Here is a 27971-nt window from a genome sequence, read left to right on the forward strand (position 1 = left end):
CTGGCTTCCCCTACATCTGTTTCAGTCTTTTTTTAGCCCCCTCTAGTCTCTCCCCCCTTCCCTCTCTCACACACCCTATACTGTACGTCCTCCATCCTGCAATAACATATGCACTGAGCGCGGCCGAGGCCATACACAGTTGTTCAAGCACAGAGCAGGTGCCAATGTCCACTGATTTATCTTCCCTCTGGTATCTCCGGAGCCCTGCTGAGACCAACTGCACCCACCCTCTCCCAAAAAAAAAAAAAAGGTGGTCCTAGATGAGGGTACAGAGCTGGGAGAAGTGCGGTGGGCTCACTTCATATTGGGGGTCAGCCGTATTGCAGGAGACGGGATGCAGGTTTAATACGTTCTGTTCATCGCCACCTGCAGCAGTGGCTCAAGGGTTATGGGCAAGTGACTCCTAGAGCCCGAGTACGGCGTGCCAGGTAAGTGACGTCTGCAAAGGCAACTAATCTGCGCTGGTCTGATTAATTATTTTTATTTTTTTCTTCAAATACTTAATTGATAAAAATGTAAAAAAACTGATTTTAATGGTATTTTAAAATATAATTTATCTTTTTTTTAACTAATTATAATATTTATTTAGTGTTGTTTTTTTTTTACATTTTCCCTTTTTAATATATATATATATAATTCTTTGCATATTTTTAAGATATAATTAATTTTTCTGTATATTTCTGAACTGTGAATTAGTCATTTTTTTGTTACTTGACCCCATAAATTTACAAAGATTTATTCACATTTTAATTTAATTTAAAAAAATGGTATATTTACACTATATACATACAAACACAAAAATGTATGGCTTAGGGTACTTTCACACTTGCGGCAGAGGATTCCGGCAGGCAGTTCCGTTGCCGAAACTGCCTGCTGGATCCGGCAATCCGGACGCAAACTGATTGCATTTGTCAGATGGATCCGGATGCGGATCCGTCTCACAAATGCATTGCAATACCGGATCCGTCTCTCTGGAAATACTGATCCGGTATTCATTTTTTTTTTTTTACATTTGTAAAGGTCTGCGCATGTGCAGACCGGAAAGCCGGATCCGTTTTGTCGGAACACTTAACGCCGGATCCGGCATTCCGACAAGTGTTTAGTATTTTTGGCCGCATGCTGCGGTATTTTCTCTGGACAAAAAACGTAAAAGGGACTGAACTGATGCATCCTGAACGGCTCGCTCTCCATTCAGAATGCATTAGGATAAAACTGATCAGTTCTTTTCCGGTATTGAGCCGCTAGGACGGAACTCTATGCCGGAAAAGAAAAACGCTAATGTGAGAGTACCCTAATGCTTTTATTATTTTAGTAAGTCTCTATATATCTATTGCAGATTTTTTTCCCTTCTCAAAAAATAAATAAAACATTTTCAAAATAAAAGGAAACATTTTACCACGTTTGCTTTAAAAAAAAAAACATTTAATAAGAATTATTCTAGATCTACTATATTGGGGGCTTTTTTTTTAAAGCTTTTATTGTGAAGCTAGATAAAATTTTGTGAAAACATACCGAAATTGTAAAATATAAAAATGTGATCTATAAGGCCGGGTCCAGATCTGCGGCAGAGGACCATCCTGTTAGGAGCTGCCGGCCTCTTGTTATCCTTGGACTATGTGAGCGGGGCTCGGATGTCACACATGCGGCTCGGTGGTGTGGTCTGCCCCAGCTGCCCATGACACCACACAACCTGCCAAGCTGTGAATTCTCCCTCCCGCCCGTCACTTTGTTTCTGCCTATTTGTACAGGAGCTTACAGGCAAACATGAAAGCAGCTGTGACCAGGGGGGGTGCATTCCACCATTTACCCCCAAATTCAAAAACCTTTCAAAAAAAAATCTACTGGTGATTATTTCCAATGCTGTGGGGCCATTCAGTACCCTGGGAATAGCACCCTGGACACCACTAAGGGACTGGGGTGCATGCTCTTTGGGACGTGTCTGCTTTCTCGAGGAATGGTTCAGGGTGACAGCAGCTGCTCGGTAACATGGCAGGAATTCGCCTTTGACAGTTCAGTCCCGTGGAGGGGGCTGGGGGGCGACCAGTCATTACAGGACACAGGAATCACATAGAGATGTAAACCCCGGTTACACTTAACTGTGAAGAGGATGGCGATCTGTGGAGACACCTGGTGCCATAAAAGTCCAGCTCTACTTGCAGGAAGTTATGAGATTAAGAAGGGAAAAAAAAAGTCCTTTTTTTTTTTCTCCCTGAAACAGTGCCACTTTTGCACACTGGCTGAGTCTGGTATTGCAGCCACAATATCACTTCTGTAGTCATGACCCAACTAACTGTTATATTGTAAGTAGTCGATAATATCTTACCTGGACAATGCATTGGGGGAAACAATGATTGTTCAAAAAAAGATTATCCAGAAGCACAGAGGATTTCAGAAGAGGAGTAGTGGGGCACTGTCTATTTGCTTAATTTATGTTAGAGGGTATAGGGCAGGGCCGGCGTCAGCACCCGGCATACCTGGACAGAAGCCAGGGCCCAGGGCGCTACTATGCTCGCTTCCATCAATACAGGTGGGAGCGGCGGTCATTTCATTCGCTAACCGCAGCTCCAGGGGCGTAGCTATTGTGGAAGCCACAGATTCGGGCCCTGGAGCAAGGAGCAGCAATAGCATGCAGAGGGCGGCTGCAGCTGTGCCCCCTAAAAGCTCCTGTGCTGCAGACCTTCAGACACGCCCCCTCTTCACTCCAGCAGAGCAAGATATCTAGCCTGAGAAGCTTCAGCCACGCCCCCTCTTCACTCCAGCAGAGAAGACACGCCCCCTCTTCACTCCAGCAGAGAAGACACGCCCCCCTCTACACTCCAGCAGCGCAGACACGCCCCCTCTATGCTCCAGCAGAGCAGACACGCCCCCTCTATGTTCCAGCAGAGCAGACACGCCCCCCTCTACGTTCCAGCAGAGCAGACACGCCCCCTCTACGCTCCAGCAGAGCAGACACGCCCCCTCTACGCTCCAGCAGAGCAGACACACCCCCTCTACGTTCCAGCAGAGCAGACACGCCCCCTCTACATTTCAGCAGAGCAGACACGCCCCCTCTACATTTCAGCAGAGCAGACACGCCCCCTCTACATTTCAGCAGAGCAGACACGCCCCCTCTGCACAGGACTTGCCGCCTGAGGAGGAGAGAGAGCAGGGCTGGAGCAGTAGTGTACAGAGTCTGTGAGTCTGTGGGGGAGGTCAGGGAACTCTTGGAGCTGCTGCTGGATGCTGTAGTAGAGCAGCAGCTTCATGCTATGTAGTTGTTTTACTGCCTCCATGACACCTGCCCCTCATATCCTGTCCTATCTCATCCTCCTGGAGCCCCTGCTGTCTCACCCTAACCCTATTGCTGCCCTGCACAGACCTGCTGCTGCCCCTACTAATTGTATTAATCCCCCTCAGAGGCCCTTCCACCTACTTGCTGTGTGCAGCCCTCCTGTCCATCCAGGGCCCCGGGCCCCTGTCTCAGTCCTCTGCCTCTCATTATGGCGGTGTCTAAACTGCATTCACCATAAGGACCATCTACTGTCACAGGGTCATGTGACTGTGCCCCCTTATACCCGCATTGTGCCCTCTTACCATACCCTGTACAGTGCCCCTAGTCATTCTATGTACTGTGCCCCCTTATACCCTTTTATCCAGTCACTGTATGGCGGTTTTATCCAATAACTGTATCCCCTTCCTGCCCACGCCACCTTTTTTAGACGTGGCATGAGCAGGAAAAAGTTGCAGATTGCGCCACAATCTTTGTCAGAAATACTCCTAATATAGGTGTATTTCTGTTTAATAAATAATTGTATTATTATATTATTATTCCAGGGTAGGGCTAATGTCTTTACAGTAAATAGATTCTAGTATATTATACTGTGATATGAACCCATTGGGGGTGGGGGGTTTTGTACAAAAATTTTCTGTGGGGCCCAGTCAGTTCCAGCTACTGATGGCCTCTTACACAGTATAATGACCCCTGGGGGGTTATTATTCTAAATGGGGGGCCACTGGGGGGGTCATTATACTGTGTGGGGGGGGGTCATTATACTGTGTGGGGGCCACTGGGAGGGTCATTATACTGTGTGGGGGCCACTGGGAGGGTCATTATACTGTGTGGGGGCCACTGGGGGGGTCATTATACTGTGTGGGGGCCACTGGGGGGGTCATTATACTGTGTGGGGGCCACTGGGGGGGTCATTATACTGTGTGGGGGCCACTGGGGGGGTCATTATACTGTGTGGGGGCCACTGGGGGGGTCATTATACTGTGTGGGGGCCACTGGGGGGGTCATTATACTGTGTGGGGGCTACTGGGGGGGTCATTATACTGTGTGGGGGCTACTGGGGGGGTCATTATACTGTGTGGGGGCCACTGGGGGGTCATTATACTGTGTGGGGGCCACTGGGGGGGGTCATTATACTGTGTGGGGGCCACTGGGGGGGGTCATTATACTGTGTGGGGGCCACTGGGGGGGTCATTATACTGTGTGGGGGCCACTGGGGGGGGTCATTATACTGTGTGGGGGCTACTGGGGGGGTCATTATACTGTGTGGGGGCCACTGGGGGGGGTCATTATACTGTGTGGGGGCTACTGGGGGGGTCATTATACTGTGTGGGGCCACTGGGGGGTCATTATACTGTGTGGGGGCCACTGGGAGGGTCATTATACTGTGTGGGGGCCACTGGGAGGGTTATTATACTGTGTGGGGGCCACTGGGGGGGTCATTATACTGTGTGGGGGCTACTGGGGGGGGTCATTATACTGTGTGGGGCCATTGGGGGGGTCATTATACTGTGTGGGGCCATTGGGGGGGTCATTATACTGTGTGGGGGCCACTGGGGGGTCATTATACTGTGTGGGGGCCACTGGGGGGTCATTATACTGTGTGGGGGCCACTGGGGGGTCATTATACTGTGTGGGGGCCACTGGGGGGGTCATTATACTGTGTGGGGGGCCACTGGGGGTTATTATACTGTGTGGGAGTCATTATACGGTGTGGTAGCCACAGGGGTACATGTAGATGTAAAAAAATACCACAAGGGGCCCGCTGAGATGTATCGCCCAAGGGCCCACATAAACCTGGAGCCGGCCCTGGTATAGGGCCTCGTCTGACAAGGGCTGTGTCATGATCTGAGCGGAATGGTGAAACATTAGGCTGTGGACAGACAGTGAGGGGAAGAGGTGTCACAGCAGCACAGAGTATTTCCGCAGAGTGTTATCTGTCCACTCATATGGTTAAATGCATGAGGAAGTGAGGCAAGTGGGGGCCATAGATTTAAATAGAAGGGGCTTCACAGCAGTACAGAGTGTTTCAGTGTAGTGGTCTAGCGAGATGCAGGGATCTGTCCACTCATCTGATTTGCTTGGAGGGGGATGGAGACAACATGGAGATCACAGAGAGTGAATGGAAGAGGCTTCACAGCAGCACAGAGTATTTCAGTACAGTGGTCTAGCGTGGTGCAGTGATCTGTCCACCCATCTGATTAAATGCATATGAGGAGGGGGATGGAGACAACATGGAGATCCCAGACAATCTGTGAATGGAAGGGGCGTCACAGCAGCACATAGAATGTCAGGAGTGACATACAGAAGGAGAGGGGGGTATGAGGGCTCTTAGGGGGGCATTCACTATGGTGGCAGAGTTGGGGGGGGCACTGATGTGAACGTGGCCCCCACGTGTCCGGCCAGTGAGTAACCTCACACGTGTGTGGACAGTGAGTACGACGCACAGGTGACACCGTCATCAAGGAGCGGGAAATCCTGTCCGAAAATAGAAGCCCAGTAAGGCACCAGTACATTCCAGTGCCTTCCTACCATTAAACAGCTCCTGAGCAGATGCCAATGGTCCTGCAGGAGGAACCGGGTGCCTTTTCCTGGGGCTAATTATATACAGAGGGGAGTCCAGAGACCCCCACCCCATAAAGGCAATATGGTAAGGGGTTGTGAAAAAGTGGACGATCCTTTAACAAATTCTTCTCTGCCGCTGCTATGAGGCTATGGAGGACCCCAGCCTCATCTACCCAGGGTAGAGGGGATTATTCTCAGAGCCACATAACATCCGAGAGACAGAACATGGGATCTTAAATAATAATTTTTTGTTTTTGTTGGGGAGGGTGGACCTCTCCCGATACTACAATCCTACCAGGCAATAAGCTTCCCTACAGCACCTCCACAGGAGAAATGAGGAATTACATGGCTCCCATTGGACTGAATGGGCTGTTCAATGAATGCATGGAGATGTTGGTTCCCGTAAAAAAAAATGGGGGGACCCCCTCCCCCCAATTAATGCAGCTACCTCAATATCCACAAAGTTGTAATCCGCCGTGCCATGACGGTACGCAGCTCAATAGGACTTGGCCAGGAACGCTCAACCTGTTGAACAGCTGCGAGCAGCCCTGATACGAGCGGATTAGTGATGCATTTCATAGCCTGTTCCCCAGAGCTCGACTTGACAGATCCAACATGGCCGCTCCTCGGCACCTGGCGGGAGTAGAAGGGTCAGATGCTCTCCGTCCCCCGACACCTCGCTGCTGTAATTACGTCTGTGCGCCATTAACATCGTTCCTGGTTTAGGACTCCCCCCTGACAGAGCCGACCCCAATAAAAGCAATATACGGCCAGAACCATATACTGTCTTCATTGTTACTCAGCTCTCCCTGGATCCTGAACGGCAAACCTGACAAAAAGGTAGAGGTGCATCCCCTGCGCGCAGAGGCGCACCTAGCCTTTCTGCCGACTGAGGCGAAAAAACTGAAATGCCCCCCCCCCCCCATGCCAATTTCTTAACCTTACCCCTTTGCGCCAAGAAAAACCTAGTGTCAAACCCTAAAGGAGTTGTAAGGGCGGCCGTGATGGCTGTCACCCAGCTTTACCAGAGTCCTGACTTGTGTTCTTGCATAACCAGGCAGATTTGTAGTTCAGTAGTCTGGAAAGGTTGGGTAACGGCAGCTGTATTAGTTGTCACCAAGCTTTCTCAGAATCCTGAAAGGCGGAGGCACAAACCCAATGTATGTATTGCTGTCTAACCGGGCAGATTTGTCATTCTGGAGTCTGGAAAAGTTGGGTGAGCTATAACGATGGCTGCATTCACTGCCACACAGCTTTCCCAGACGTGGCAAATATCCTTATCCATAACTGTTTAACATAGCAGATGTGCCATTCAGTAGTCTGGATAAGCTGGGTAGCAAACCCCGAGCTATCTGAGATGACATATCTGCAGGTCATATTGGTTATAACTCAGCTTTTCCAGAATCCTGAATGGAAAACATATCTAATGAGGTATAAAAACATCCCCTAAGACATGCAACGGAGTCTATTTACACCCAGCTTTCCCAGAATCCTTACAAGCCTAACCAGATACATCACTCTTATCCTTTCAGTAGTCTGGAAAAGCTGGGCAGCAAACACTGAGAAGGGTTGTAATGGTGACTGTATTGCCTGTCACCCATCTTTTCCAAACTCCTGAAAGCCAAATATGCCTGTAAGGGTCCATTCACACGTCCGTAGTGTATTGCGGCCGACACCCCCATAGGACTGCCTATTCTTGTCTGCGGACAAGAATAGGACATGTTCTATTTTTTGGGGGAGCCGCGGACCGGAAGATCAGGGCCACGCTCCGGAAATGCGGATGCTCCGGAAATGCGGATGCGGACACCACACTGTTCCAGCCCCATAGAGAATGAATGGGTCCGGATTCGTTTGGTGTCCGTTTGATGAAACTGAGCCAATCGGATCCGTTCTGACACACAATGTAAGTCAGTGGGGACGGATCCATTTTCTGAGCCACAATCTGGCACAATAGAAAACGGATACGTCCGCCATTGACTTTCAGTGGTGTTCAAGACGGATCCTTCTTGGCTATGTTAAACGCGAGTGTGAAAGTAGTCTTCTGCGGACAATAATAGGACATGTTCTATCTTTAAACGGAACGGAAACGGAAGGCATACGGAGTACCTTCCGTTTTTTTTTGCGGATCCATTGAAATGAATGGTTCCGTATATGATCTGTATACGGAATGCAGAAAAACAGAACGTAAACGGGGAAAAAAATGTTTGTGTGCAAGAGGCCATATAGAAACACAATTGTAATCCTAATAGAAAACATGTACACAGTGATTTCACCAGCAGAATAGTGAGTGCAGCTCTGGAGTATAATACAGGATGTAACTCAGGATCAGTACAGAATAAGTAATGTATGTACACAGTGACTGCACCAGCAGAATAGTGAGTGCAGCTCTGGAGTATAATACAGGATGTAACTCAGGGTAAGTACAGGATAAGTAATGTATGTACACAGTGACTCCACCAGCAGAATAGTGAGTGCAGCTCTGGAGTATAATACAGGCTGTAACTCAGGATCAGTACAGGATAAGTAATGTATGTACACAGTGTCTGCACCAGCAGAATAGTGAGTGCAGCTCTGGAGTATAATACAGGATGTAACTAAGGATCAGTACAGGATAAGTAATGTATGTACACAGTGACTCCACCAGCAGAATAGTGAGTGCAGCTCTGGAGTATAATACAGGCTGTAACTCAGGATCAGTACAGGATAAGTAATGTATGTACACAGTGACTATACCAGCAGAATAGTGAGTGCAGCTCTGGAGTATAATACAGGATGTAACTCAGGATCAGTGCAGGATAAGTAATGTATGTACACAGTGACTGCACCAGCAGAATAGTGAGTGCAGCTCTGGAGTATAATACAGGATGTAACTCAGGATCAGTACAGGATAAGTAATGTATGTACACAGTGACTCCACCAGCAGAATAGTGAGTGCAGCTCTGGAGTATAATACAGGCTGTAACTCAGGATCAGTACAGGATAAGTAATGTATGTACACAGTGACTGCACCAGCAGAATAGTGAGTGCAGCTCTGGAGTATAATACAGGCTGTAACTCAGGATCAGTACAGGATAAGTAATGTATGTACACAGTGACTGCACCAGCAGAATAGTGAGTGCAGCTCTGGAGTATAATACAGGATGTAACTCAGGATCCATGTGTATACTCAGATTCAATTAGAATGACTGAGCAGAGTTTGCGGAGAAGGTGTGGCTATGGCACCCAGCTTTGATAGTCCTGCTAGGACCACAGGTCTTCTCAACTAAACCAAACACTATTACAGAAACAAGATACTCTAGGTAACAGGTGGGAAACAGAATATGCACCTGATGCTAAACATACACCTTTAGGGTCCATTCACACGTCAGCGCAGGTCTTGCTGAATGAAGATAGAAGGATCTTCTATCTTCATTCAGCAACACCTGCGCTGACGTCACCACGTGGTGAGCGCGATTACGTCATCAAAGGTCCTTTTGCAGGTCGTCAAAGAAGAAGAAAGAAGACAAGCCGGCTGCGCGAACAAGTGGATGAGGTGAGTTAAGTTTTATTTTTTTAACCCCTCAAGGCACATTTTAGTAAGCATTCTGTATTAAGAATGCTATTATTTTCCCTTTTTTAGCCATGTTATAAGGGAAAATAATACAGTAAATTGACTTTAATCAATTTACTAACATCATCTCTGTGAAAATCGCACCGCATCCGCACTTGCTTGCAATTCTCACGCAGCCCCATTCATTTCTATGGAGCCTGCATTGCATGAAAAACACAGAATATAGAACATGCTGCGATTTCCACGCAACGCACAAGTGATGTGTCAAAATCACCGCTCATCTGCAGAGCCTCACGCATTGCACCCGCGTGGAAAACTCGCCCGTGTGAAAGGGGCCTTAGGCCTCTTGCACACGAACATTTTTTTTTTCCGCTTACGTTCCGTTTTTTGCGTTCCATTCATTTCAATGGATCCACAAAAAAAACAGAAGGTACTCCGTATGCCTTCCGTTTCTGTATTTCTGTTCAAAGATAGAACATGTCCTTATTGTCCGCATAACGGACAAGGATAGTACTGTCTATCAGGGGCCAGCTGTTCCACTCCGCAAAAAAAAATGGAATGCACACGGACGTCATCCGTATTTTTTGCAGATCCGTTTTTGGCGGACAGCAAAATACTGAATAAGCCATACGGTCGTGTGCAAGAGGCCTTAAGGTCAGAGTACATCAGGTGCTTGTGTCATTTGTCATTCACTAGTCGGAAAAAGCTGGGTGACTCCCCAGTCTAATGGTGACTGTGTATGTACCGTATCACATATACAAAGGCTGTATGGAAAAGCTGGGTGACTCCCCAGTCTAATGGTGACTGTGTATGTACCGTATCACATATACAAAGGCTGTATGGAAAAGCTGGGTGACTCCCCAGTCTAATGGTGACTGTGTATGTACCGTTTCACATATACAAAGGCTGTATGGAAAAGCTGGGTGACAAACTAAGAGTAATGGTTACTGTATTAGATGTCACCCAACTTTTCCAGAATCCCGAATGCCCAAATGGCAAACATCCCCATTGTATGTATTACTGTATAACTAGACTTATTTGCCATTCAGAAGGCTAGAAAAGCTGGGTGACAAACAAAGAGGGACCTATAATGGGGACTATTAGATGTCACCCTGCTTTGCTAGAATCCTGAATGGAAAACCTGCCTGCATATTGCTGCATACAAAGGCACATTTGCCATTCAGAAGACTTGAAAAGCTGGGTGACAAGCTAAGTGTGACTTGTGACAGTATTAGATGTCACCCAGCTTTCCCAGAATCCTAAATGGCAAACATATCCTGTGTATGCATTACAGCATAACTAGACTTATTTGCCGTTCAGAAGGCTGGGTGACAGGGGCGTAACTACCATAGCGGCGGACCATGCGACGGCTATGGGGCCCAGTCTTAGGCTACATTCACACGACCATATGTGTTTTGCGGATGGCATCCATTTTTTTCGCAGATTCATTGTAACAATGCCTCTCCTTGTTCGCAAAACGGACAAGAATAGGACATGTTCTATTTTTTTTGTGGAGCTACGGAACGGACATACAGATAGCGGATAGTACACGGTGTGCTGTCTGCCTTTTCTGCAGGACCCGTTGAAATGAATGGGTCTACATCCTATCTGCAAAAAAGAAACGGGACGGACGCGGAAACAAAATACATTCGTGTGAATGTAGCCTTGGCTACTTTCACACTTGCGTTTGGTGTGGATCCGTCTGGTATCTGTACAGACGGATCTGCATCGATAATGCAAACGCTTGTATCCGTTAATAACTGATCCGTTTGCATTAAAAAAAAAAGTCTTATTTAAAACGGATCCGTCTTGACTTACATTGAAAGTCAATGGGGGACGGATCCGTTTTCAATTGCACCATATTGTGTCAGTGAAAAACGGATCCGTCCCCATTGACTTACATTGTGCATAGTCAGACGGACACCAAAATGCTGCAAGCTGCGTTTTAGTGACCGTCTAAAAAACGTAACGGAGACCAAACGCAGCCAAACTGATGTATTCTGAGTGGAATCCTTATCCATTCAGAATGCATTGGGGCTGAACTGATCCGTTTTGAGCCCAGAAACGGATCTCACAAGCGGACCCAGAAACGCCAGTGTGAAAGTAGCCCTAGTTGGGATTATCTCCTCTTCTACTGGAGGTGAATACTTGGTCCGGACTCCACCATCTAAGGTCACATGCACACAGCCGTTGTGCGGCCGTTCCGTGCATTGAGGACTGCAATTGCGGTCCCCAATGCGCGGGCAACATCCGTGCAGCGGGCTGGACCCATTCAACTTAAATGGGTCCGTGGTCTGTCTGCACCGCATCCGTGATGCGTGGTGCACATGCGGCGGCTGTGGATTGCCGACCTGCCGTTTGCAGGACGCAATACGCCCTAAAGGAACAACTTTTAGCAAATGAGGCAGTGGAAAAATGGCCCAAGGGTCATTGAAAGGGGTTTACGCAGAACCCCTTCTGTCCTATGTGGGGGGCCTGGTTTGATCCTTGCTGTGGGGCCCTTACTTTTCTATGTCCGCCACTGCTGGGTGACACACCTAGAGGAGCTATAATAAGGCCATATTAGCTGTCACCCAGCTTTCCTAGAAACCCGAACGGCAACCCTACCTCACAAAGCAGAGGCACATCTCCTGCATATGGGTCACTGCATACCAAGGCACATTCGCCATTCAGAAGATTTGAAAAGCCTGGTGACAAACCCTGAGAGAGATGTAATGGTGGTCCGTATTGGGTGTCACCCAGCTTTCCCAGATACAGATAGTACTTAGAAATAAATGGAATAAGCGGATGGAAGATTTATGTTTGGTGGCTAGATATTGTACACTGCATGGCCCCAGTGCAGGAGATGGCGGCACGGCCGGCTCTGCCCCCCACGTCAGCTATTTCTACAACCGCCTGCCAGGTGCATGTTTTAATTGGCCCTGTCCGGAGCGGGATCTAAATTTAGAGTACGCTTGTTGCCTTACCAAAATAAACGTAAGCCGGAGGGCAGCGCCTCACACGAGGGGCTTATTACCAAATCAGTAAACTGCCTTATGGGTAATTCCCTGACATAACACCGCTATGGCTCCTGCATGGTTTATTTCAGTTAATAATGTGATGTTAGCAGAGGTGCGTTTCTACAAGGCCTGGGCGACGATGTGCCTGCAGCATAGTGTACACATAGGAAGGGCACAGCACCTCAGATGCCTTACATTTTGGAGGTTTGATAGCCTGACCCTTAGGCCCCTTTCACACGGGCGAGAATTCCGCACAGGGTGCAATGCGTGAGGTGAACGCATTCCGGAGCCATTCACTTTAATGGGGCTGTTCAGATGTGCGGTGATTTTCACGCATCACTTGTGCGTTGCGTGAAAATCGCAGCAAGCTCTATATTCTGCGTTTTTCACGCAACGCAGGCACCATAGAAATTAATGGAGATGCGCGAAAATCGCAAGCAAGTGCGGATGCAATGCGATTTTCACGCATACTTGCTAGGAGATGATAGGGATGAGCAACCCCGGAACCCCATTAAAGTCCATTTACTGTATTATTTTCCCTTATAACATGGTTATAAGGGAAAATAATAGCATTCTGAATACAGAATGCTTACTAAAATGTGCATTGAGGGGTTAAAAATAAATAAAAATAAACTCTTCTCATCCTCTGGTTCGCGCAGCCGGCATCGTTTTCTTTCTTCTTCTTTGAGGACCTGCAAAAGGACCTTTGATGACGTCACCGCGTGGTGAGCGCGGTGACGTCAGCACAGGTCCTGCTGAATGAAGATAGAAGGATTACGTCAGCACAGGTCCTGCTGAATGAAGATAGGATTACGCCAGCGCAGGTCCTTTTGCAGGTCCTGAAAGAAGATGATGCCGGCTGCGAGAACAAGATGATGAGGTGAGTTAATTTTTTTTATTTTTTAACCCCTCAAGGCACATTTTAGTAAGGGGGTCAGTGGGGGTCCGACCACTGGGGCCCAACCTAGTCACGAGAACTGGATCCCATTTAAATAGAGCATGTGCTCTGCACTCGGAGGTAGCTGAGCGATTGCACTTGGCTATCTCTGGCAGTCCCATATAATTTAAAGTGTTTTTCCTGGATTTTGATATTGACAGCTTGTCCTCAGGATAAGTCATATCTGATTGGTGGGGATCCGACTTCCAGCACCCCCACTGATCTGCTGTAAGAAGAGGCACGGCTCAGTCTCATTTAAGTGAATGGGGCTGAGCTGCGATACCAGACACAGCCACTATACAATGTACGGCGCTGTGCTTGTTAAGCTTCGAAGAGGCCGCAGTGCTCACCAGAGCTCCAGCGAGCTCTGCAGCTTCCTCAAATCGCCGGTCGGCAGCGTGCTGAGAGTCAGACCCCCGACAATCTCATATTGAAGATCTATCCCGAGCATAGGCCATGAATATAAAAATCCAGGAAACCCTTTTAATGGAGGGGAGGACACACATGCATGTTGCTCCATGAAAGAGGAGCATGTGATCAGTAGGGGCCCCAAGTCGTACCCCCACCAATCAGACTCTTAATCCCTATCTTCATGGGACAACACTGTTAACCTTGTTGGTGATAAATGTCTGATTGCTGAGGGGTTGGACTGTTGAGATCTACACCGATCACTATGACGAGGTCCAAGCTCCTGGTTCCACATCAGTACTTGGCAGTTTCCGTCAGTCCCATAGACTGTGAATGAATCATCACTGGGCATGCTTGGCCTCTGCTCCATTGAAGCTCCTCCTCACTGAGTGAACCATTCCAGTAATGGTGTGGGCCCTAATCCTGGGACACCAGTGATCAGACATTTATCACCTTTCCTATGGATAAAGAGCTTGCATTGGGTCCCAGGAGCTTCAGGTCACACAATAATAATAGGACCAATCTGCGTTCCTCTCATTTCCTCCTCTTTGACTTGGCATGGACCAGGACTGACAAAGATCAAGGCTTCTGCTGTCCATACCGGGAACCTGTTGATCATTAGCTTTGTGTGTGTGTGGTGGAAGCAAACTATGGCTATTGCTTAATGACTGCAGAGAGAGAAAGAGAGAAGCTTTATAGGATCATTTCGGGGGGAGAATATTTGGTCAACTCGAAGACGATGCTATGTGATGGTCTTTCTACGTGATGGAATTACACTGTAGACTGAAACTTGTAGATGAGGATTCACCACTACAGGACTTTTTCTTGGGTTCCTAATGACCTAGGGATTGGACCCTGTAGGACAGGAGACTCCAGTGAGGTTTTTATTTCAGGCCGAGCCCCGATTGGACGGCTGATGCCCTTACGTGTTGTGTGTGAAGGACAGTTTGGTTTTAGATCGAGTCCTTAAACTGACAGCCACCGAAGCTCTCGAAATCCTTGTAGATACAGAAGGACAGCTGCTTCTGAAAGTCCCGGATTATCACTCTTATGGAGGAGGACAGGACAAAAAAGTGGAGGGGGTGAACGCCGGCTGTCTTTGAAATATATTTCAGGTGGACAGAGATTGTGTTTTTCCAACCTCTATACTTGCCAGAGGACACTGCTGCTACACAACGTGGACATCAGAAAACATGCCTCATAGTAAGGGTTCGAAGTAAGGGTATGTTCATGACGTGTTTGCTGTGTGTGTTTGGCTTATTCGCCTAATGGAGGCCAAAAGGGCGGTATATATTTGTTGAACATGGGAGCCTATGGGCGACATACTGTGGGCCACCACATGGCTGAGCTATATGTTGAGTAAACCTGGTTACTGAAAGTTATGGAGATTCCTCATCCATTGGGACTTGGTTTTATCTATTTTCGGTGACTGGATTTGCTAAACTGGTCCTCCAGCCAAGCTTATTAAAGGGGGAATCCTCATAATTTTTTCCAATGAAAATGTATAATTCCTACTTGATATAAAGATGGAGGCCTAAACCTTATAACTGCTCACTGCTACCTTCTGCTTGTAATAATGTCTTATTATTGCTTGCGCTGAGGAGTCTCCTGGTGACCTCGAGAGGTTGGCCGGGCCTCAGAGCTGTTGTCAGAGCCGTCCCCTTCCTCTGATCTTGGCAGTGAGCCAGGGCCCCTGTTGTTACAAAGTTTACATTGTTACAACAACATTGAGATTTCCTGCAAAACAATTAACCCTTCGGGCAGCTTGCAATTGACTCGTCGAGGTAGTAAGGTCTCTGACATAAACGTTATGTGAGCTCTCTGCATCCAGCAGTGCCAGATGTTGCTGCAATGCCAGCTGCCCCCATTGACTATAATGGGGTCCGGCAGAGATCCATCCGCTACCCGACAGGCATTTTTGGTAATATTCACCGAGCTCCAGCAGGCGATCCTCTGCCAAAATGATAACACTAATGTAAAACTAGCCTTAGAGCGTGCAAGGTGGCTCTTGATGCTCTAATTAGGGGGTATAAGATTACCATATTGATAGAAGGGACGGAGTCATGTGAGCCTGCTGGGCCGTGTGGTGCCTCCATCTAGCTGTGCTGACCAATTTCATTCATACACTATATTACGGTTTAGGATTTTAAGCCTAGGCATAGCTGCTGTGTTGCCGACTATGCGCAGCAAAATCAAAGATGGACGTTCCTCTGGGTCATGGATAATTTTGCTGACCTGATCACTAATTTAGGGGCTATTCACACGACCGTATTTGGGGTCTGCTTCCGATCCGCATTTTTTTAGTTAACTGCGCGTAGACCCATTCATTTCAATGGGTCCGCAAAAATTGCAGACGGTGCCCCGTGTGCTGTCCGCATCTGCACGTCCATTCCGTGGCTCCGCAAAAATGATAGAACGCGTCCTATTCTTGTTACAACGTGCGGGATGCACACAGACGTCATCTGTACTTTGCGGATATGTTCATGTGAATAGGCCCTTAGGGTCCATTCACACATCCGCAACTGTCTGCGTCTTTAGCTGCCCCATTTAAAATGAATGGGTCCACACCTGTTCCGCAATTTTGGGGATTCGTTTTGCGGACGTGTTAATCGACCATAAGTCTGTAAGATGTAGTACAGCTAAGTGTGTCATGATGTCTTTGTTGCTTTGGTTCGACATAAAACTATATTATCTTACGAGATATCATTGTGCAAAAACCATGCAACCCCAAAAGGGTTTAGCCACACTTCACTTGGCCATTTTTCATATTTTTTTTTGGGGGGGGATGGAAATCATGGCATAATCTGCAACAGGGGTCAAAAGCCAAAATGTCAAAGTGACAATTTCGGCACTGCTTCATCTGTCTGCTCCAATGCTAGGTAACATTGCATCGAGAAGATGGGAAGATCTTGAGTTTCTCCTGTATCTCGTCCAGAAAAGTTACAAATTCAATGAGCAAACAAGGTTTCTGGCGATTACATAATCTCACGTCTTGTAAGCTTTTTGATCTCCTAAAGTAAGCAAGGCCTTCGTTATGAGAGAGCGCAGTGTTTCATGGTAATATACATCTGCGATGTCTCCCCCCCCCCCCCCCCATATGGACATCTGGCCACATGTTGATCTGGAAGGAAATACTTCCCAAGTCTTCAGAGAGCAATTAGCTTGATAGAAAAAGAGTTTGGCCAAGACAACTCCTCTTCCCAGCTGCGGAGCCTTTGGTATTCAGCAGGTGGACGTAAAGGGTGCCCCTGATTTTAATGCTTTATGTTCCCATCTCCGTCCTCTTCCCATAGAGCGGCTGGCCTCAGTTCTTTGATGCATAGAAAATGATGGCAGCAAATGGTTTATATTAGAAGAAGGTCAAGACAGGTCTGTGGCAAGCGAGCTTAACTTCTGAGTCCCCGATGCAGGTGAAAGAAAAAAGGAGATATATGGAGGACGGGGTGGGGGAAGGGGACGCAGATGTTTCCGATAGAAGAACATGATTTTTTTCTTTAAATGGGACTAGTTATAACATCTGAGTCTGGACATAAATCTGCAGCATTTCCTTAGCCGAGATGAGGATGGAGAGATGAGCGTAACGCATTCATGCGATTTTATGGTACAGCACACAAGCTGATGTTAAAAGGCTCGCCCGACACCAGGGGTTACGTGTGGGAACCTCTAATTTGTTGATTTCCCAAAAAAAGGAGCGTAATGATGTCACCCCAAAATTGTGTCAGCTGGAACTTCAACAGATGGACGCGGTTGGTGCCAAAGAATGTGAAAATAATGAGAGATTAACCTAAAATAACATCTCCAACCTCAGGAAGCCCGAGAGGAATTGGGGCCTATGTACAGTCTATAGGGCTGTGCCGTCAGAGAGGCTCGTTAGAAATATCTGCGACTGAAAATCCATTCCATGCTTGTGAATGGGGTTGTATCTGCAGAAAGTGCACTGTGCTGTAGAAAGGCATTGCTATGGGGTTCATGCATGAGGGAGCTGTGACGTCCGCTCTCATCAAGGCATTGCTATGGGGTTCAGGCATGAGGGAGCTGTGACGTCCGCTGTCATCAAGGCATTGCTATGGGGTTCATGCATGAGGGAGCTGTGACGTCCGCTCTCATCAAGGCATTGCTATGGGGTTCAGGCATGAGGGAGCTGTGACGTCCGCTGTCATCAAGGCATTGCTATGGGGTTCATGCATGAGGGAGCTGTGATGTCTGCTGTCATCAAGGCATTGCTATGGGGTTCATGCATGAGGGAGCTGTGACGTCCGCTGTCATCAAGGCATTGCTATGGGGTTCATGCATGAGGGAGCTGTGATGTCCGCTGTCATCAAGGCATTGCTATGGGGTTCATGCATGAGGGAGCTGTGACGTCCGCTGTCATCAAGGCATTGCTATGGGGTTCATGCATGAGGGAGCTGTGATGTCCGCTCTCATCAAGGTATTGCTATGGGGTTCATGCATGAGGGAGCTGTGACGTCCGCTGTCATCAAGGCATTGCTATGGGGTTCAGGCATGAGGGAGCTGTGACGTCCGCTGTCATCAAGGCATTGCTATGGGGTTCATGCATGAGGGAGCTGTGACGTCCGCTGTCATCAAGGCATTGCTATGGGGTTCATGCATGAGGGAGCTGTGACGTCCGCTCTCATCAAGGCATTGCTATGGGGTTCATGCATGAGGGAGCTGTGACGTCCGCTGTCATCAAGGCATTGCTATGGGGTTCATGCATGAGGGAGCTGTGACGTCCGCTCTCATCAAGGCATTGCTATGGGGTTCAGGCATGAGGGAGCTGTGACGTCCGCTCTCATCAAGGCATTGCTATGGGGTTCAGGCATGAGGGAGCTGTGACGTCCGCTCTCATCAAGGCATTGCTATGGGGTTCATGCATGAGGGAGCTGTGACGTCCGCTGTCATCAAGGCATTGCTATGGGGTTCATGCATGAGGGAGCTGTGACGTCCGCTCTCATCAAGGCATTGCTATGGGGTTCATGCATGAGGGAGCTGTGACGTCCGCTGTCATCAAGGCATTGCTATGGGGTTCATGCATGAGGGAGCTGTGACGTCCGCTCTCATCAAGGCATTGCTATGGGGTTCAGGCATGAGGGAGCTGTGACGTCCGCTCTCATCAAGGCATTGCTATGGGGTTCATGCATGAGGGAGCTGTGATATCCGCCGTCATCAAGGCATTGCTATGGGGTTCATGCATGAGGGAGCTGTGACGTCCGCTCTCATCAAGGCATTGCTATGGGGTTCATGCATGAGGGAGCTGTGACGTCCGCTCTCATCAAGGCATTGCTATGGGGTTCATGCATGAGGGAGCTGTGATGTCCGCTGTCATCAAGGCATTGCTATGGGGTTCATGCATGAGGCAGATGTGATGTCCGCTGTCATCAAGGCATTGCTATGGGGTTCATGCATGAGGGAGCTGTGACGTCAGCTCTCATCAAGGCATTGCTATGGGGTTCATGCATGAGGGAGCTGTGACGTCCGCTGTCATCAAGGCATTGCTATGGGGTTCATGCATGAGGGAGCTGTGACGTCACGTCCATCGGTCACATGGCCTTTGTGCCGCTGGAATGGAATTGAGGTGAAATATACAATGTACAGCGCTGTGCTTGGTATATCCCCGCTGATCAGATATTGATGATCTATCCTGAGTATAGGTAATCAATATTAAACACCTTTCATTGAGGGACTACAGGCCCCTTCTGTCCATAGGCTGACTGGTCTGCCCACCCCAATATAGGGCATGCTAAGGAGTTACTGCACTTGTACCTGTGAGCTTGGTCTTTATAGGGCAGACATGTACCTTGAAGATCCGGGGCAAAATCTGTCACCCGTTCACCAGACTACACTGTGCCGTTTATAATGCCTCCTTATGTGGCGGAGCAGAAACCAGCACCCTGGTGCTATCTTTTCACAGCGTATAGCTACACCTAGTGGCAGACTTTAGCACCACACAAATATTTGGGGACCCAGAGACCACAAGGCCCCAAAAGAATTAAAGGGGTGGACATAGAACCTGCGCAGCCGACAGGGCTGAGCTTAGCTTGCCAATGGGTAGGGTCTTATCAGTGTGGAGCTTACGGTTGCGACAGGGGCCCCCAGACGTACCTTTGCTTGGAGTCCCAGAAATGCTCAATCCATGATATCGTATTAAGAGCTCAATTAATTTTTGTATTATCTCTTCAATGTTTTTAATATGGTGATTGTTTATGGGGCTAGATCCCTTTAAAAAAAACTGTAATTAGTCTAAAGTTTTGGGGGCAATAAGACCCTGTAAACTTCCCTGAGAGGGTTCACTTGCCACTTGTACTAGTGGTGTGGAAAGAAAGTCGCTAACAGGGCTCCGTGTAGGGAGACGATCCACCAGATACGTTCATGTCCTGAGTAGTTTAGTCTAGGGAATCTTACTGACCCCCTAGACCCGTGCAGGTTTCCTCCATTGTGCAGTCTAGTAGGCCTCTGCAGGACGCAGCGATGTAGGAAAGTGGTGGAGCTGCATCACCCTCTTCACCCTGATAAGCGGTGCTGTGTTCACGCTCCAGGCTTTGCACATGTTGTGCCCTGACGGGTGCAACCAGCGGCTCTCACAGCTGAGCGGTATTAGCAATGCATTCCTCTACGTGACAGGCCAAACGGCACAGTTAATACCCCCAGCTAGTGAGAGTCTTCCACGGACAGATGGGAGGTAGAAGATGCCAGATCGGCCATTTACAGCAGGACACATATGAAGCACACATGCTGCATGGCCGGACCCCCTAATCGCCCACATGTGGCAAGGCAATAAGTGCTATGTAGATATACGTCTTACCCCGAACCTGAAAGGGACGTGAAAAATTGTATGGCCATGTGTGACTGCGGACCTAAGGGTCGTGATTCCTAAAGCCTAAAGGACAATGGCCGCCTGACAACCGTTCCTGCTCCAGTCTTGATTTCCCCGGTGCTGCCTGAAGATGCGTATCGTCATATATTAGGCACATCCTCCAGCAGTCTGTGTGCCTAAATAAAAATCTACAGCCGCTCAGAACTGTCTTTTGAGACAGAAAACTGTCTGAATTTGTCGCGGTCGATAGAGACACCCGCTCGCTCACCCTGCCCCCTTTCACAAAAGTGGTGAGGGGTGTCGTAAAAATGGTGCATGGGACAATATTTTGTCTAAAAAGTCACAATTGGTTTGCAACTTTTTTATGCCAGAAATCAGGCGCGGGGAGGGAGGGGATAAATCTCCTCAAATGCATTTCAAGTGAAACTGATACAAAAGTCCCAATGTAGCATTGATGCAGATGGTCTGCCGGTCCTCCAACCGTCTAGTAATGCTGGAAACCATATCACCTTTAACATATGCTGATGCATTTTCTATTTTTAGAGTCCAAGCTACAAATAATGACCCTAGATGCCTGAAATGCGTCAGTGATTTGGGGTGGACTTCCAGGTTTATTCTTAATAATGCGTTTTCATGGAATTGGAGAGGGAGCTGACCTTTCTTTCACGTTTAGGAAGTCTATGCAAAAGTATCCATTAAATGCCCCCTCAAGGGACCAAAACGTAGCCTGTCCAGTTGGTCCATGGAAGATGCTGCCTCTCAGTAAGTGTTAGCCCAGTGAGCGATGATCAAACAAGTTGATTGGTACTCTTCAGCTTCTACATAGACCACATCAAAACTGTATAGGGGATGAACAATCTTTTCTAGGATCATTCATTCCCCTATACTTTATGTTGGGTCAGCAGCACATCCGGTTTGCACGGGGAGATGTGCTGTGGACAACTGAGGACGTTTATTCTGACAAAAACGATCCGATCGGTGAGGTGTTACGATGGGCTGATGATTGTTCTGAATCTTTCTTCCTGCTCATCGGTCCACGAGAAAGACCCTTAAAGGGAGCCTGTCACCAGGAACTTCACTGTTAGACCAGACTCAATGCCTTGTAGGCCTAGCTCAGATGAATGCAACCATACCTTCCATTTAGTGATCCACTGCTGGAGAAAATGTACTTTTAATCCATATACAAATATGAGCCCATCTTGAAGGGGTTGTCCCACCAAAAATATTCTACAGTTTTTAAACCAGCACCTGGATCTGAATACTTTTTGTAATTCTATGTAATTAAAAAATTTTGTATAGCCAGTGAGTTAAATGTATCTGTATAGCGCCACCTGCTGTTTTTTTATTTTATTTCTTTGTCCAGCTCACTGAGATGGCCGCACATGCTCAGTTTAATCCTTCAACTGCCTCCTGAGCTGTTATAGGGAGAGAGCTGCAGCAGAATGGACACGCCCCCCCTGAGCTGTTATAGGAAAAGAGCTGCAGCAGAATGGACACGCCCTCTGAGCGGCTCCTGAGCTGTTATAGGGAGAGAGCTGCAGCAGAATGGACACGCCCTCCTGAGCTGTTATAGGAAGAGAGCTGCAGCAGAATGGACATGCCTCCTGAGAGGCTCCTGAGCTGTTATAGGGAGAGAGCTTCAGCAGAATGGACATGCCTCCTGAGCTGCAGAAGAAGATATAAATCTAGCAGAGCAATGAATGGGGAGATCCCTGGGCTGGTCCTAGCTCTGTTAGAAAGAGATTGTACTATATGATGTCTGATTTTTGTTTTTTACACTAATCATGGAAGAACCCCTTTAACACCCATTATGTGAGCAATAGTTTAACAGTAAATTCTCCTGGTGAGAGACCCACTTCAAGACTTATTACTTGATCAGAAACTTCAAAAGGACTTCAGATGTAATCTTTTGAAAGAATCTAAGGCCTGTATTATACCAACAGATTATCTGACAGATTTTCTGACCAATCATGATTTTCTGACACACACAGATCTTTAGTTATACACACAAACTATTGGTCTGATTGGACAGAAATAGGTCAGATAATCTGTTGGTGTAATATAGGCCTAAGAGGTGGGGAAAGCGCTGTCCTATAAGCCCAGCTGGAGTTTTTGACTGACCAAAAGGCCTTGCTGATGCACAGCCATTATACATAGCATCCACCTAGTCCAGGTCTGGGAATTATGAAGCTCTACAGAGGGAACCAGGGTTTGATAACTGATCTCACGTATGGATGTATACCAAATTCCATAACTGACGCATTTCAACCTCTTATAGTCAATGATTAGGTATGGACATGTATTTTTATGGAAGGTGTTGAGTTTCCTTTGATGTTTCTACCTGTCTTGACCCAGACTTGGCTGAGTGATCAGGAGATGGCACATCTTCTGCTAATTGTAATGGAAAATGGCAAAAATAACACCAAAGGATAAAATCGGTAGTCATCTGTCCTTCACTGGATACAATTTAAGAAACAAAAAAACGATTAAAAACTTGAGGTCCGCCTATTACTCATGTAAATGATTCTAACGCATTTAAAGGATTTAACACTCAAGTTATGACTTGGCTAAAAAGACCAATAGCATGCTGTGACTAAATCCCAGTCTTACATCCATCCTTCTTGGCCAATCCTTATTTTTCCTTCTTGAAGTTCAAGAGCTACTTGAAGAACACTTGGGCAGTCATCCAGTCTTCATTGAAACCTTGGATGTTTGCCAGTCAAGGGATAGCGGGTATACATGGCATGAGGAGGGATCTATCACAACCCTGCCAAGTTGCTGAATAGGCATGGAAACTGAAAATTGAGAAGCTGTAATGACTGTGGTCGAGGCATTGATATAGGAGGTGTATATATATATATATATATATATATATATATATATATATATATATATATATATATATATAGAAGCATTTGGTCCATAAGGCTTTTTAGTTTTCACCAATTTGCCCTCAAAATGAATGCAGTAAAAAAAGACATAAAATAAATAAAGTTTATCATTCCAGGTGGAGAATGAACCTGTGAGGAGTGACCATCTCGGGAGATTTGAATGGACTGGAATGGGTAGGCCGACCCCTAGACGTTATCTCTCAAGATCTCCAGACAGTGTCCTCTTCAAGACCGTGCTTCTGCTAATTTTCTGGGAGCAAGGTAGGAAGGATGGAAATTTTAACTTGTAGAAACTATACTTAGTAGAGCGAATGATTCCCGATATTGGACTTTTAGCAACGTGGATGCAAACTGCCTCCTGTCCAACAAGCAGAGGATCTGATCTTCAATGATACTAATCATCCTGAGGAGGGTTGCGGAGGCTAGGAGACAAATGCCCCTTTTCCGTCCCTTTAAATCTTGCCCTTTCTGCAGTAGACAATTGTAAACACACTATGCCTTAAAGTGGCATTTTATGATCAGTGAGGGTCGTCCCTGATCCAGGGAATGAAGGGGCACATCGATAGTTTAGTGTTGTGCCCCCTTCATTCTCAGGTTCAGTGGGGGTCCGAGCGATATACCATTATTTGTACTCCTTACAGGCAGTCTAAGCCATCAGGTTGAACATGGGCTTTGGTGTGTAGACCCATCTCCACTGATAGCCGGGATTGTGGGTACATATGGAGGAGAAGACGCCACTAATTAAGATTTGTTAGGTTCATCATTAAATCTTTGTCTTTTCTTCCCTGTACAGTGGATGCGCAGTGTAAAATTGTGAAATGTAACACGGATTATGTTGCCGCCATATCGAATCCAAGGATCTCCAACAAGAACGCTGTATTCTGCAACGCCTTACGTGCATATTCCCAGTGCACTCGTAACACGGCCCGGACCTGCCGCGGAGACTTGGTGTACCACTCTGCCGTTCACATCATTGAGGATCGTATGATTCAGCACAACTGCTCGAAGGTGGGGCCCACCGCTCCACCCAGAAGGCAGCTGCCGCAGCCTCTTCCCAATGGTCATGTGAAGCAGGCCTGTGATTATGACAAGGTCTACCGAGAAAAACACGAGATTGATCCCAAGTATCTGCACTGCGGGGTTTTTGGGGACCCCCATGTTCGCACTTTCAGTGGTGACTTTCAAACTTGCAAGGTGAAGGGGTCATGGCCTCTTCTAGACAATGAATATCTGTTTGTCCAGACAACCAGCACACCGCTTCAACCTTCCTCCAATGCTACAGTCATCAGCAAGGTAATATTTGTGGTGAATCGGTGCAGGGCGGGTAGAAATTGGAGCACCAAGCATTATGTGTACTCCACATATAGCTAATGACCCTTATAGCGCACATGAGAGGACTGTCGATTACTTATTTTCCTTGAGAACAAACGGATCGGATGTTAAAATCCAACATGCCTGATCCTGTCGGAAGAGAGTTGCCATACCTTCATGAACGTCTCCTGGTTTGGGACCAATAAACCACTAGCATTACATTATGCAGTTGGGGTTTAGAGTCTCAAACCTGTCCATAGCAAACGCATCAGTCCTCACAAAGAACAGTAAATGTAGATGTAACTCTAACGTATCGATCTAAGAGTCCGGGACTCTTCTCCAGCAGTATCTGGCGCATACTGTGCTGATGAAGCTGAGGATGGTACGCCTTGCTTTACTGTGCATGTGCCTGATGTGCCGTGTAATGTCCTTGGTTATGTTGGCACAGTGCTAATGATGCTGGTGAAGAGTCCTGGACTCTTCTTAGTTAGTCCATTATTATTTTCCAATTTTTTGCAGGGATGGATAGCGTTGCCGTGGGCAGGTATAGTACCTGTACCCTAAACACCCGCTATGGCATGCCGGTGGTTTAGTAGTACCAAAGCAGATGACAGTGACCCTTCAAGGACTGTGAGGGCTGGGGAGAGGCTTGTCAAATACAACATAGGAAAACACTTCTACAGTCTAGCTTGACCTGACTCGAAATTTTCTCTCTGATAGTATTTTGGAGAAAGAAACGTTGCACAAACTTTTAGGCACCTGCAACATTGACCACAAGAATAATGTCTGTCATGAGATAAAGTGGTAAAAAGTGACCACCATATGTCAAACGTGTGGTTTATCGCCTTGTTTCGCTCTTGTTTTCATAGCTAACGATCATCTTCAAGAACATGAAGCAGTGCATTGACCAGAAAGTTTACCAGGCAGAAGTGGGCAACCTTCCAGCAGCTTTCGATGACGGCTCTGTCAATGGCGGCAGAAGAGCAGGTGGCAGCAGCCTCACCATTCATGAGAAGGAGCCTGGGAAGTACATAGAGATCCACGCTGCTTTCATAGGCACCACGATCCGTGTGCGCCAGCTGGGCAGCCAGCTGTCATTCTCCTTACGTATGGCGGAGGAGATCTCTCAAGCTTTTCGCGAAGAGCAGGACTTACAGCTCTGTGTAGGTGGCTGCCCATCCAGTCAACTGATCTCAAGGACTAAAGACCTCAGCAGGACTCACTTTCTGAGCATGGAGAGCGCCCGGTCGCTGTGCAGGGAGCGGCTGGCCGTAGAAGACATGTATTTTGAATCGTGTGTGTTTGACTTGATGGCGTCAGGGAATGTCAATTTGACGGACGCAGCTTTTCACGCCTTGGAAGATGCCAGAGATTTTCACCCTGAACCGGGAACACTACATATATTCAGCAAAGCGGAGAGTAGAGCAGGGTTATCGCTCAGCCTGTTACTTGTGCTCACTCTCATCGGGAATATAAATCCCTTTGCTTGAACTTTCCAAAATGGAGGGTGTTGCTTATCAGCCCATCAGGAGCGTCTCTGCATTTCTAGCCCTTTCTACGTAAAACGACCGGTTACTTTGTAAATGTATTGTTCTTCTGCTGATTTTCAGCTACTTTATGTTATTGAGCGGTTTTCAAAATCTTGCTGGTTGCCCTTAGAAACAGACAAAGGTTTAGCCCCACCCTGATGTCAGACATGTGACATAACGCCTAGCTTTTACGGGTATGTTCACACTACTTTCATTTTGTGGATTTTCTGCCTGTGATGAAAACCATGTAAAATCTGTGCCCCACTGTTTTCAATGGGACATGGATGTTGCCCATCATTTAAAATTTACGCCAAGTACTGACATCACGTCTTAATGTAGAAACCGCAATGGTTTCCCAAAAGTGGATTAAATGTGGCTAAACCACATGTGGACCTGCAGCACTTCAATCTGCAAGTGGGATTTCTGATGCAGATTCCGAACTAGGGCTGTGTTCACATTGCGCTTTTGTCATATGTTTAACGTACACAAAAAAAGTATATGATAACAGATGCCTCAGAAGATGGCATCCATCACCATAGAGTTCCATTAAATAAAACGTTAATGAACATATGACAAAAACGTGATGTGAACCATACTGTGTAACTGATATATGAGCCCCCACAATGCACTGCACTCTAGAAGCCACCAGAAATTAGCCTAAAGGGGTTGGCCAAGTGCTGGGAGCACTTAATAGAATAACAAATACTCAATTTCAGCTGACCCTGGTGGTCCAACCCCACTGCTGCTCTGGTCCCTGCCAGTCTCTATCCACTCCCAGTCCAGTGCTGCCGCTGCTCCGGATCCTGACAGTCTCTGTTCACTTCCGGGCAGCAGTCACATTGAAATAAGTCATTGGCCACAGTGGTCACAGGCTTAGACAGCACGCTGCTGTTTTTTTAATTCACCAAATGCCCAAAAGACGCAATGCTGGCTACCTGCACTTGCCACTAGAGGGAGCTTACTGAATACTGCATTGTTATTAAGTTCTATGTATAAACAGTATGTAGAAAGCTCTTTAGCTCCCTCTGCAGGCAGCCAAAATATTGCAGTCTTCTGAACCCATGCAGGGATTTGGAGCTCTGTAGCAGTAAGATAAAGCTCTGGCTGCTATAAACTTACATTAAATAATTAACCAGCGCAACACGATGATTAACCCCTTAATTCTGTAGGACGTATGCTTTAGGCCAGGGCTGGCCAACCTGCGGCTCTCCATCTGTTGCAAAACTACAACTCCCAGCATGCCCAGTCTACCTACAGCTATCAGCCTACAGCAGGGAATGGTGGGAGTTGTAGTTTTACAACAGCTGGAGAGCCGCAGATTGGCCAGCCCTGCTTTAGGCGGTTGTATGGAGCAGGATCACAAGCTGAGCTCGCTACATACATGGCAAGTGCCGCCTATATAATACAGCAGACACCTTCTTGCAGTGACCGGAATTGGAGATAACTCAAGATCCTATTCATTTAACCCCTCAGATGCCGCGGACGCTATTGGGGTAAGAGAGAGGGAGGGGGGCTCCCTCTGTTCTTTGATCGTTACCCCGCGGCTCTGATTGGTTGCTATGGCAGCCTGGGGGTTTGCAAAGGCTGCCAGGCCTATCATAGTGAGCTGCCTGTAAAAATCCCATAGACTGCATTACAGGCTATGGAATAAGCGACTAGACGATTGTATGTAAGGCGACTAAAAAGTACAGTTAGAAAA

At 47.3% G+C, this 27971-nt stretch overlaps 1 protein-coding gene across 4 annotated transcripts; it reads left to right on the forward strand.

Moving 5' to 3' along the window:
- Positions 1-22: 22 nt before the first annotated feature.
- HJV (hemojuvelin BMP co-receptor) lies at positions 23-27971 on the forward strand. 4 transcript variants are annotated; one of them, XM_044272669.1, is made up of 4 exons: positions 23-428; positions 23549-23693; positions 24226-24725; positions 25613-27971. In XM_044272669.1, the coding sequence occupies exons 2-4, from the start codon at positions 23603-23605 to the stop codon at positions 26231-26233; spliced, it is 1212 nt and encodes a 403-aa protein (XP_044128604.1). In that variant the 5' UTR covers positions 23-428; positions 23549-23602; the 3' UTR covers positions 26234-27971. The 4 variants fall into 4 exon arrangements, with proteins under 4 accessions (XP_044128604.1, XP_044128607.1, XP_044128605.1 ...); XM_044272672.1 differs by lacking the exon at positions 23-428 and adding an exon at positions 14362-14943; XM_044272670.1 differs by lacking the exon at positions 23-428 and adding an exon at positions 14363-14949.

This window comes from Bufo gargarizans, chromosome 11, assembly GCF_014858855.1.
Source record: "Bufo gargarizans isolate SCDJY-AF-19 chromosome 11, ASM1485885v1, whole genome shotgun sequence".
NCBI lineage: Eukaryota > Metazoa > Chordata > Amphibia > Anura > Bufonidae > Bufo > Bufo gargarizans.

Excerpts from the sequence above, each read along its gene's own strand:
- HJV (XM_044272669.1), top strand. The coding sequence starts at position 23,603 with ATGGGTAGGCCGACCCCTAGACGTTATCTCTCAAGATCTCCAGACAGT. Across the intron at positions 23,694-24,225 it reads GCTAATTTTCTGGGAGCAAG|TGGATGCGCAGTGTAAAATT; the intron begins GTAGGAAGGATG and ends TTCCCTGTACAG. Across the intron at positions 24,726-25,612 it reads ATGCTACAGTCATCAGCAAG|CTAACGATCATCTTCAAGAA; the intron begins GTAATATTTGTG and ends TTGTTTTCATAG.